This window comes from Octopus bimaculoides, chromosome 1 (assembly GCF_046866305.1).
Source record: "Octopus bimaculoides isolate indiv1 chromosome 1, ASM4686630v1, whole genome shotgun sequence".
In the NCBI taxonomy this organism is placed as follows: Eukaryota; Metazoa; Mollusca; class Cephalopoda; order Octopoda; family Octopodidae; genus Octopus; species Octopus bimaculoides.
This window is the reverse complement of record NC_142928.1, coordinates 6,372,065-6,385,013: the sequence shown is the minus strand read 5'-3', so window position 1 is coordinate 6,385,013 and position 12,949 is coordinate 6,372,065. Positions and strand designations below refer to the sequence as shown.

At 39.5% G+C, this 12,949-nt stretch overlaps 1 protein-coding gene across 2 annotated transcripts in view; it reads right to left on the bottom strand.

Moving 5' to 3' along the window:
* The window catches only part of LOC106875996 (cytosolic 10-formyltetrahydrofolate dehydrogenase-like), a 63,662-nt gene that overhangs the window by 11,483 nt on the left and 39,230 nt on the right, over window positions 1-12,949 (bottom strand). For both annotated transcript variants that reach the window (XM_089348309.1, XM_089348310.1), the window contains exons 13-17: window positions 10,113-10,177; window positions 7,093-7,243; window positions 5,959-6,029; window positions 4,626-4,731; window positions 2,162-2,249 (exon numbers count right to left, since the gene is read on the bottom strand). In XM_089348309.1, coding sequence (XP_089204435.1) covers window positions 2,162-2,249; window positions 4,626-4,731; window positions 5,959-6,029; window positions 7,093-7,243; window positions 10,113-10,177 — 481 coding nt within the window. The remainder of the gene's footprint in view (window positions 1-2,161; window positions 2,250-4,625; window positions 4,732-5,958; window positions 6,030-7,092; window positions 7,244-10,112; window positions 10,178-12,949) is intronic.

Below are 12,949 nucleotides of genomic sequence, written 5' to 3'. Positions count from 1 at the left end.
CTAGCATCTTCTACAGGGGGTCCTTTCTCTCTCGTCCACTTCGTGTCACGATATTTGTGAAAAGGTTAATGATTTTAACCCTTTTAAAATACCAACTCAGCTGACCCTACTCCTGGCCCTATGATAACAAATCCTTGTTTCAAAGTTTAAATCCCTCCCTCATCTATTTCATGTTAATTTATGTCCCAAAACACTAAATTAATAATAATAATAATAATAATAATAAAGTTATTTTATGAAATTTATCTTTTACTGCCTTGAAGGATTTTACTTGAACAAATCGACCCCAGCACTTACCCCTTTTTTAAAGCCTGATACTTATTATATCAGTCTCTTTTGCTGAACTGCTAAGTTATGGGGATGTAAACACACCAACACCGGTTGTCAAGCAGTGGTGGGGGACAGACACAGACATAAAGACATACATGCCATGTAAAATGCACTTGTGCCTGTACCACGTTAAAGGGCTCATGCCAGTGGCACATTAAAAGCACCCAGCACACACTGTAAAGTGGTTGGTGTTATGAAGGACATCCAGCCATAGAAACCAAGTCAAATGAGACTGGAACCTGGTGCAGCTTCCTAGCTCTGGACAAACCGGTCAACCCATGCCAGCATAGAAAACAGATGATGATGATGATGATGTTATCCAAATAATTAGACAAAGGAATACTTAAACACATCTCTAATGATCAGCCACACACACACACACACACACACACACACACACACACACACACACACACACACACACACACACACACTATGGGCTTCTTTTGGTTTCCGTCTACCAAATTTACTCTCAAGACTTTGGTCGGCTCAAGGCTATAAGTAGAAGACACTTGACCAAAGTGCCATGCAGTGGGACTGAACCCAGAACCATGTGGTTTAGAAGCAAACTTCTTACCACACAGCCACACCTGCACCTAATATCTGTTGTATTAGCTCAACTGCAGCATCCAAGATTAAATTGTTTTGTTCAGAAGCTTGTAATATTAACCCTTTTGATACCAACCCAGCTGAAACCACCTCTGGCCCTGTAGTACAAATGTCTTGTTTTCATAAGTTTTGAATTAAAATCTTCCAACAAACCTTAGTCACAATTTATGTTCCTAACACTAGCTTAATGATAACTAAGTTATTTTACTAAATTCTTTGTTATATTTAAAGTAACTCAAAGAAACACAGAGCATCTCAACAGAAATACAGTAACGAAAGGGTTAATAATATTTATTATTATACAACTCACGTTTTTTTTGATATCAAGATTGAAAAAAAAAATTGACCTTGTTTGTAAAAAATTTTGGACCTGGGTTTACACCTCACTATGCAACTTATAAGACTACTAACTCCAAGAAAAGCAGATTTATGCAAGGACACTGGTTCACAACTGGGGTCCATATGACCCTTGGAGGAGGTCCATACAAGATTTAGTAATTAAAATTTATTAGGCACAGGAGTGGCTTTGTGGTAAGTAGCTTGCTTCCCAACCACATGGTTCTAGGTTCAGTCTCATTGCATGGCATCTTGGGCAAGTGCCTTCTGCTATAGCTTTGGGCTGACCAAAACCTTATGAATGGATTTGGTAAATGGAAACTGATAGACATATATGTATGTATGTATGTATGTATGTATGTATGTATGTATGTATGTATGTATATGTGTCTGTCCTCCCACCATTGCTTGACAACTAATGTTGGTGTGTTTACGTCCCCGTAACTTCGTGGCTCAGCAAAAGAGACCAATAGAATAGTCCTGGGGGCGATTTATTCGACTAAAAGGTGGTGCTCCAGCATGGCCACAGTCAAATGACCGAAACAAGTGACAGAGTAATAAAATAGTTAAACTTCTGAAATACACAAAATATTCCAACAAATTTTCTTTATACGATCCCTAATAATATTTAATCATAAAAAATATAAAGGGTTTTTTTTTTAATACAGGGATCCAGTGGCGTATAATAGGAATCAAAAGGGGTCCACCAGCAAAAAATGACCAAGGATCAGTGTTCTAGGAGATAAAGGGTTATAGTATGAGAAAAAGGGCCAGAGTAGACTAGGTTTCTTGCTGTAGAGGGGCCATTTTGGAAAAGTGGTGAGGGATGGGGTGGAGTGAGGTGGAGAGATAAAATTGGAAATTACATATGCAAATTAGATCTCACCTGACCCAGGTAGGATGTTGATGACTCCAGGTGGAAATCCAGCCTCAACTGTTAACTCGGCAAACTTCAAGGCAGTGAGTGGTGTTACCTAGGCAACAAATATAAAAATAAATACAAAATGCTTTTGCTTAAAACTAAGTGCGGTAATTCTGGTTCCTCCTCTCATTTGTAGCACAAAAAAAAATAATCTCTTCAGATCACTCAACCGGCTAAAAATAGCAGCCTCATCTTCTTCAAATCACACCTGACTATTTTACAAAAAAGAAAAAAAAGGACAAAGAAATATGTAGTCCAAGATATACTGTGCCTGAGGGAGGATTGTATGGTCATAGCTGAAACACCTTTGATCACAGATCTGCTTGATTAGGGCTGAAAGGGGCCATACAACAAATAGTTTCTACAGAGGTGTAGTAACACACACACACACACACGCATATGCATACACATATATACACACTCACACATTTACAAGTATGTGTGCATGTACACACACACACACACACACATATAAATATATGTATGTATATTTTCATCCAAAATGGAGATGAGTACCAATATTTCAATGTAGTACACTTGAACAATTGTGAGGATCTCTTCACATGAAACCATTGGTTGCCATGTTAATCCACAAATAACATATATATATCTTGTGCTTGAGATATTATGCCAAGCCAAGTAAAAGCGTGGTTGTCCTTGCATGCAGGCTTGTCCCCTGCATCCCTCTCCAGCTGGGCATTCCTAATCTTGTGGGCTTGTGGGTGCTGGTGCCACATAAAAAGCACCCGTACTGGTGCCATGTAAACGCACCTGTGCTATGGCCATGTTAAAAGCACCCAGAATGTTCTGTAAAGTGGTTGACATTAGGAAGAGCATCCAGCCATAGAAACCATGCCAAAGCAGACAAATGTAGCCGGGGCAGGTCTTCAGCTGATCAGCTCCTGTCTAACTATTCCACCCATGCCAGCATGAAAAACAGATGTTAGATGATGATGATTGCTTTTATATTGAACTTGGTGGAGGGGCAGGTAAATGGTGTGATGACAAGGCTGTTACCACTGCAGTGACACTGGGGCCTGTTATCATAATTGGTGATGACATAATTGTAAGTGAAATCTAGCTTTTCCACATATTGATGTAATTACCAAATCAGTCTTAGATGTTAGACTTAACTCATCACTTTGGGGATCTTTAGTGACAGAGTCCACTTTGTTACAAGCGCTTGGGCCAGGTCCCCACTTCAGGAGACCTTCCCCCACCCCCAATCTCAGACTTCCTGTACCATATTAGGAGGGGCATCCAGCTGTAGAAACCATGCCATAACAGACACTGGAGCACACTCCTGTCCTTAGGCCCATCAGATCCTGTTAAACCAGGGGTTCCCAAATTTGGGCGGTATTGCCTCCCTGGGGGCAGTGGAAAGGCTCGGGGCAGGGTGCATTGAAGAAAAGTGGGATGATAATGGGGTGGCCAAAATGGCGTGAGAGATATAAAAAAAATATCAATAGATTAACTAGGATTAAGTTTTATTTGTAAAATATATTCATTTTGAATTTGCAGCAGAAAATGTTTTATTTGTGGCGGGGAGGATGAGGGAGGTGCTAGGAATATGACCTGGGTGCCACGGGGAGCTGCAGTCCTTTCTGACTTAGAAATATAGAGAAAGAAAGAAGAAAAAAAGGTATATATTATGTAAGGTATTTTTTAATTAGTTATGATACGTGAAGCATTCGTTCATTTAAAATGTAATTGAGAGGAAAAAACAGAAGCAGCCGATTCATTTCTTGCTTAAATAAATGAAATAATATTAGTCATTGAGATAGTGTTGTCTTTTCCTCACCACATAATTATATCTATTTAGATTTTTCTCTGAGTAATGGACCTCAGCAATTTATTTTCTCATTTGGTATTTTTTTTTTAAAAGTAAACGATGGGGATAATGATGAAATTCACACACACACACATGCATATATGTGTATGTATATATTTATATACATACACACACACCTACAAGTAAAGGCTTCTTTTAGTTACCATGCGTCAAATCTACTCATAGGGCTTTAGTTGGGCCAGGACTGTAGTAGAAGAGTAACATCCAAGGTGCCACCCAATTGGAAGCAGCCCACAGGCACATGTGGAAAGAAAAGGTGTATATCTTAACCATACAGTTATGTCTGCACCTGTCTAGGTGTGTGTGTGTGTGTGCCCTTGTCTAGATATCATATGAGGGTTGTAAATGAGCATCACTGTCATATAAGGGGTGTTGTTCATTTCTGGTCTTCCAACAAAAATATGTCTGACCTTGGAGAAATATTAGTTTGCTTGAAAACAAGTGTAGATTGGTGACAGGAAGGGCATCCAGCTGTAGAAAATCTGCTGCAAAAAATTTTGTCTGACCCATGCAAACATGGAAAAGTAGACATTAAATGATTATTATTATTATTATTAAATAAATGAATCTCCGCACCTGAGCTGGTTTAAGTATGACTGTGTTTCCAGCAGCTAGACAAGCAGCCATCTTCCATGCCAACATCATAAGGGGGTAATTCCAAGGTACAACGATACCACAAACCCTTTTAGGGAGAGAAAGTGAAAGAAAGAGCATATATGCATTCAAATAGTGAAATAGATTTTAATTTTAGAAAAACATTTTAGGTAACAAAAAAAAATTAAAATTTCATCAGGGCGAGAAGAAAGAGAGGGGGAAGAAAGAGGCAAAGAAAGGGGGAAGAAAGAGGCAAAGAAAGGGGGAAGAAAGGGGGAAGAAAGAGGCAAAGAAAGGGGGAAGAAAGAGGCAAAGAAAGGGGGAAGAAAGAGGCAAAGAAAGGGGGCAGGTGAGATAATGAGAAAGTGAAGTAGAGTTACCTCTCCCTCTCCTTGGAACCACTTCCATCTGACATCCGTCCCACATTCTCAATATCATCCCTCCCCACTCTTGTTTCGCATTGATCACCCTTTCCTGTACCCCCAGTTGTCTCTCCTTCTCCCCTGAACTACATTCTATTGATACCCATACCTCATTCTTAACATCCTCCCACATTTGCCATCAATCAATCCCTCCACCTGCTACAACACATGTTTGCCACTCATTATACTCACCCCTACCATGCTTCTGACCTCCTCCCTCTGCCCCAGACAAATATCACACTAAAGCTTAATTCAGTTTTCAAATATCTTATTAACTTGCATTGTTGTATTGCAAATGTACACCCAATAAATTAATGAAACAATGCTCATTGCATATAACAGTTAGGAATCTCCTGTAATACAAGTTGTTGGATAATATTTTGAATGTAATGAAAGAAACTTAAATCCTTGCATATAACTAATCCATGTTACTGGGCACTACAAGTTAAGGCAGGTACCTTTTATTGAATATGACATAAAAATTCACATAAGAAAAGTGAAAGAGCTCTTTGAAATATACAGTACAGATTCCCCTAGGTGGCTGAGTGGTTCGCTGACCTGAGGTTGAATTTGGCAACTTTTTATATCTGTAAGTCGTCCTTCCAGAATCTTCGGCCAAACTGTTAGGCAAGAAAACTTGCTGCATTACTTTGAAGTTTATCATCTCTACCATAATAAGTTAGTTGGTGTTGATGAGATACAACAGGCTGTGGTTCTTGACTGTGAGTTATTGTTCGAAACTTAGCAGGGGCCTCGCTATAATACCTATTCCTTAATTCAGGAGAAAGCTAAAGAAAGGCTTAGTCTTGACCTTACAATTTTAGACATGACCTGACCTCTTTAGACATGACCTGACCTCTTTAGATTAGTAATTAAACACAAGCGTAACTTACCCAATAGGTTCCCTTTTTGTGTAAGTGAGATTTTTATTTGGCCGTGCATTGTTTATAGGAATGGTCTTGCCCTGAAACAGAGATACAAATGTTTCCAATAGTTTTAATGGAAATTCCAGTCAGTTATTTTGTTATTCCAGGAATAATGTTTATTATATGCTTTCATATCAATTCATTTAAGATTAATTTTATTGGCTTAAAGAGAAAAGAGATGGAAGTTGTGACATTCATTATTAAGATATATGAAACAACAATAATTCCTAATCTATTTTGTGGGGAGGTGGAGGTATGTTTAGTTGTAGGCAAAGACACACAACTGACAATGATACCCCTTGCATTTTCCTTAGTTCACTTGATTTTCGATAGGTACCATGAGGTGGTAAAGAATTTACCACAAAAAGGAGCTGAAATATCAAATAATGAGTGAGTGTATGGCTGGATTCATCCCCAGTTATCATTTTGACTTCAAGATGGTTCAGCTTCAACAGGCTGACATATTCTAAATATACTACTCAAAGACAAAGTCTTTAACAATGCTTCTCTTTTGAACCAAATGGCACACACCTCATATTCAGAAGTGATTCTTTGCAATCCCTCAACCAGCTAGAAATAGCAGTCAAATCTCCTTTAAATCACACTCTCTCCCTTATTTATTCTAAAATAGAAAAGGGAGCCTGTAAGTCTGAGAGATTAATGACAATCTTACTTAGAACTAGAAAATAATGCTTGAGGATTGACAAGACAATGCTTAAATACATATAATACATATAATACATGAATATTAAAGCATTAGAAAAGAAAAATTTGGTAGCCTCACTAGTGCTGGTGCCATGAGAAAAGTGCCCAGTATACTATGTAAAGTGGTTGGCATTCAAGAGGGCACCCAACCGTTGATGTCCTGCCAAAGCAGACACTGGAGCCCAATGCAGACTTTTGGTTTGTTGGATCCTGTCAAACTGTCCATCTCGTGCCAACATGGAAGATGGGCATTAAATGACGGTGATGATAATGAAGATATCTCTAATGAGAAAAAAAAGATGGAATGGTTCTGTCTTGGATCATAGGTTTCCTTAAAGAGGACTGACCTGGGGTTAAACAACAATGACAGAAATTTTTTAAAAGTGTGTTACCCACCTGGATTTTGTCGCACCAACCAGCAAAATACCTGAAGGTATCTATAGACATACCAATATGGGTCTTTAGAGCAAGGGTGTAGACTGCTCCAGCATCAATACTTTCAATTGTAGCAAGTTCTTCACGATGTTTATCCATCAAATCAGCCAACCTGAAAACACAGAAGATTGTGCGGTTCAGTTTCCACCTTCTAAACAGACACACTGTGGAGTACATCTCCCTCGTCTAAGATGGTGCTGTTGTTACAGATACAGACCTCCTAGAGCAGTGCTACTCAAAGTGGTGGTCCGCGGACCGGTGCCGGTCTGCGAGCCATCAGCTGATGGTAAGCAGCGAGTTTCCAGAAAAGAAAGAAACATTATTAAATGCTTATAAAATGCTTGTGCTATATTGTATTATTTATTTACAAAATAAATATAAGATAAAAGAAAATTGTCAGCTTTTATTATAACTAATATATATGTTAAAGTGAAGTGTATTGCCACTTAAGTGTGGCTGACCCCTAGGGGTGGATGTTACTGTTGCTTTAGCCCCAGGAGGACATCTCCTCCAGCTGGCTTATCGACACACTACTGTGTCCTGTTTGTTTTGCCAAGGGAAGTTATCCCTCTCATCGTGATCGTAGCACGAACGGACCCGGGTTTCAGGGTTATTTCCCTTCGTCAGCGTCCGATAGCTACCGACCTTCGATGAGAGATATAAATTCTTGGCAACCTTATGTATATTTTTCCAGTGAAATTCTTCACTGATATCGAAAAAGTGAAAACAAGCAATGTTAATTCTCTAAATGAAGTATTAACAGTAACTGCACGATAAAGTGAAGTGTATTGCCACTTAAGTGTGGCTGACCCCTAGGGGTGGATGTTACTGTTGCTTTAGCCCCAGGAGGCCATCTCCTCCAGCTGGCTTATCGACACACTACTGTGTCCTGTTTGTTTTGCCACTTTATCGTGCAGTTACTGTTAATACTTCATTTAGAGAATTAACATTGCTTGTTTTCACTTTTTCGATGTAATTGACTGGTCCCCTCACCCAAAATTTCGGGCCTTGTACCTTTAGTAGATAGGATTATTTTTATTTGGTTTTTACTTGCTGGGTCGGAAGAAGGGGACAGGGTCCATGGTCTTTGTAGACCCTCCTTCAATGGTGTGACTGATGCCATTAATTTACCTCTCAAGTCAACACTGATGGGAAAGATATATATTAAGTATGTCAACAATAACTTATTAATAGTTTAAAATATTCCATGTATATTAAATATATTAACACTTAACTACATGTGCCAGTGGCATGTTACAAGCACCATTCAAGCGGGATTGTTGCCAGTGCCACCAGACTGGCTCCCGTGCAGGTAGCACGTAAAAACACCTTTTGAGCATGGTCGTTGTCAGAACTGCCTGACTGGCCCACGTGCCAGCGGCACATAAAAGCACCCACTACACTCTCAGAGTGGTTGGCATTAGGAAGGGCATCTAGCTGTAGAAACCTTGCCAGATCAGATTGGATCCTGGTGCAGCCTCAGTCAAACCGTCCAACCCATGCCAGCATGGAAAACGGACGTTAAACAATGATGATGATGATGATATATATATATATACATATATAGTAAATGAAATATATGAATACATGGATGATACATCTTCCTGATACACTAGAACCTTTAACTAAGACCAATCAATAAACCCCTGACTACCAAGGATACACGACCTCTCCTAACTGTTGTTCTCGGATCTGCAGACCCCTACTTAGGGCAGTTATGCCTAACCATTCCTGCTACAATCACCAACTCTTTGATGAATTCAATGGAAGAGAGCCCCTCCCGTTGCACCCTCACTTGAGAAAGTTGAAGGTTTCGCTGAGAAGAAGGGTGTCTGTCTTCAAACCTTCCAGCTTCATTTGTGCTCTTGAGAGTAGTTAAGGACCAAAATGTAATGACCTCAGCTGGTCGCATCCTGTCACAAGTAACAAACAAAGAGGTTTTATTGATCCCTTTCACCTGGGAATAAGTATTACATACAGGAACAAGGGCATCATACAATTGAGGTTTCATTGCAGTTCTGATTTCAATGACTCACATAAAGTGGGGGCTTCCTATTAGAGTATCGTTATTAAAAGGCCCTCATAGGAAGGCCCCAGTTTTCTAATAAATACTGTTACTGAACACACAAAAGTGGACAAGATATCTCTTTTATTCTTTTATTCTTTTATTCTTTTATTCTTTTATTCTTTTACTTGTTTCAGTCATTTGACCATGGCCATGCTGGAGCATCGTCTTTAGTCAAACAAACCGACCCCAGAACTTATTCTATCGGTCTCTTTTGCTGAACCGCTAAGTTACGGGGACATAAACATACTAACATTGGTTGTCAAGCAATGATGGGTGGTGGGACAAACACAGACATGCAGATACACACACACACACACACACATATATATATATATATATATATGATGGGCTTCTTTCAGTTTCCATCTACCAAATCCACTCACAAGGCATGGCCGGCCAAAGGCTATTGAAGAAGACACTTGCCCAAGGTGCCATGCAGTGGGACTGAACCCAGAACCATGTGGTTGGGAAGCAAGCTTGTTTATTTCATAAATATTTGCTATAAAGGCATTACAAAGAGGGGATGAACAAGGACAGACAAACATAAAAGGGGTGAAGTAGCTGTATCGATTAAATATTTACAAATTTAAATACACAATAAAAATTATTTACAATGTTCAATTGAAGTATTGCTCATTACAGATGCAATTTGTAATGGCTTTCCTGAAGGATAGGCATCCGACCACCAGGGTAGACCATTACCACACAGTCACTCCTGCACCTTATAATAAACTTTCTTTCACCGGTTGCAGCTAGTTTGGTCATGGCCATACTGGAGCACTTTCATTCATAAAGAATATTACTAAGCATAGACATGAACCAAAATACTCGATATTAAATTCTTGCAATCTGCTGAATGAGCCGAAAAATGTGAGTCAAAGAATTTAATGAAAGGCCTCTGATTATTGCTCACCTGTACATTAAGCCACCTCTGTCACGAGCGTTCATTCTTCCCCATTCTCCATTCTCAAAAGCTTCCTAAAAAGAAAAAAAAAGAATAATAAAATAAAAAATGTTTTAAACTAAAAGATATTATGAACTGAAGACTCTAATTGCTTTTGTTAATTATCTTCATTATCAACATTAAAGCTGATTATTATTATTATTATTATTATTATTATTATTATTACCTCTGCCTTAGCAAAGGCGGCGGTCTTGTTTTCAGTTGTGTTTGTTTGTTTGTTTGTCCATGGAAAAGATATCTCAAGAACTGCTGGATGGATCCGGATGAAACTTTCAGGGATGTTTGGCCTCGTGACTGACACAAACTGATTAGATTTTGGGATCGATCCAGTACAAGCCAAGGATTCTGGATTATTCTTTCTGTTTTTTATACTTATTTTTTTTAGAGCGGTTGAACAGTGTGTCACCCAATGAATAATCTATCTCTTAGTATGAAGGCATGTAGCTTGGTGGTTAGGGTGTTTGGCTCAGGATTGTAAGGCTGTGAGTTCGATTCCCAGCAACACATTGTGTCCTTGAGCAAGATACTTTATTTCACGTCGGTGCAGTCCACTCAGCTGGCAAAAACGAGTTGTACCTGTAGTTCAAAAGGGGCCAGCCTTGTCCCATTCTGTGTCACACTGAATCTCCCTGAGAACTATATCAAGAGTATGCATGTCTGTGGTGTACTCAGCCACTTGCATGTTAATTTCAAGAGCTGGCTGTTCTGTTGATCGGATCAACTGGAACCCTTCTGGTTGTAACCCGACAGAAAAGGTTAGTTTATTTCTCAGTGTACAGCACTGGTTTCAGAGGGTGTTTTGAGAGGAGGGGGGGGAGAGAATAAACAGAGACAAAGAAAAAATAAAGAGAGAGAGAGAGAGAGAGAGAGAGCATGCTCAAATCAGACTTTCAACTTTCAGTGACCTTGCAAATATTTAGTTTAATTTCAACCTAACAAAGCCTGGATGTTTGACCTGTAACAGCCCCCCCACCTACCCACCATCACTGACTCCCCCCCTCTCCATCACTGACCTGCAACAGCGCCCCCCTCCCATCCCTCCCCATCCCTGACATCTGAAAAACAATCAAGTTATCTAAATACAAACATCTTCACTCTTAAACATATTCCCAGATAACTTCCATGAAATAGGTCACCTACTTTGTAAATCTCCACCTCAGGCTGACATTTTAGAAACCTTCAAGTAACTGATTCACATTGGTTGCTGCTGCTGCTGCTGTTGTTTAGCCCAAGGCGAGTCTTCATCCACCAGTCCTAAGGCACTGAACGTATCTTTTTATCTTGTTTCACTCATTTAGGCTGTCGGCCATACTGGGGCACCACCTTGAAGAAATCTTGTCAAATGCATAGAACCTGGTAGTTTTTTTTCTTTTATAAGCCTGGTATTTATTCTATTGGTCTCTTTTGCTGGACTGCTAAGTTACAGGGACATATACACAAACAGTGGTGGGGGACAAACACAGACAGACACACACACACACACACACATATTTATCATTCTTAAACAAGAATTTTATTGACAAAGTTTCAGCCAGAGAAGCCATCATCTGCCTATATATATATATATATATATATATATATATATATATATATACACTCTTTTACTTGTTTCACTCATTTGACTGTGGCCACCATGCTGGAGCACTGCCTTCAGTCGAACAAATCGACCCCAGGACTTATTTTTTGTAAACCTAGTACTTATTCTACTGGTCCCTTTTGCCAAACCGCTAAGTTACGGGGACATAAACACACCAACATCGGCTGTCAAGCAAAGGTGGGGGGACAAACACAGATACACTAATATATATACACACACACACATAAATATATACATATACACAACGTGATTCTTTCAGTTTCCGTCTATCAAATCCACTCACAAGGCTTTGGTCAGCCCGAGGCTATAGTAGAAGACACTTGCCCAAGGTGCCACGCAGTGGGACTGAACCTGAAACCATGTGGTTGGGAAGTAAACTTCTTGCCAAACAGCCACACCTGTAAGCAAACGATGAGGTATCAAGCACAGATCCATCTAACTCAAATAGATTCTGTTTTCTCATAGCTGATGGCCATACTGCAGCAAAACCCTCTGTCTCTCTCTCTCTTTCATGTCTCTTGCTCTTATGTCTCTCTCTTAATTTTTTCTTCCTATTTACTCTCTCTTCCTCCTCCCTCTCTCTCTCTCTGTATAGTGAAGGCATATGGCTTAGTGGTTAGGATGTTGCATTCCCGATTGTGAGATTGTGGGTTCAATTCCCAGATCAGACGTTTTGTTCTTGAGCAAAGCACTTCATCCCACATTGCTCTGTAATCCTTTCGTCATCTGACATGTGGCACATGGTGCACCTGTTCAGGTAATGTCTATTTGATGGAGGGAGTGAGCTTATGTCTACACAAACATTTGATCACTATAAACAAATCATCTGCGTTTATAGTGATCAAAAATTTCGGTAAAATTTGCCCAACGCTCATTCGTTGTCTAACAACAGGAGAGTCCATGATACATGCATATACAGGAGTTGGACAAAATAATGGAAACACCTTAAAATTTCAAACAAATTTATTTTGATATGGGGTAGGACCACCTTTGGCAGTAATTACACCTTGAATTCTACAAGATATAGACTCGTACAAAGTTTCAATTGTTTCCAAAGGAATTTTTGTCCATTCTTCAGCTAAAACAGTCTCCAGTTCTTGTAGTGATGATGGTGGAGGATATCGATTCCTTACTTGTTTTTCTAAAATGCACCATAAAGGTTCAATAACATTGAGATCTGGGGACTGTG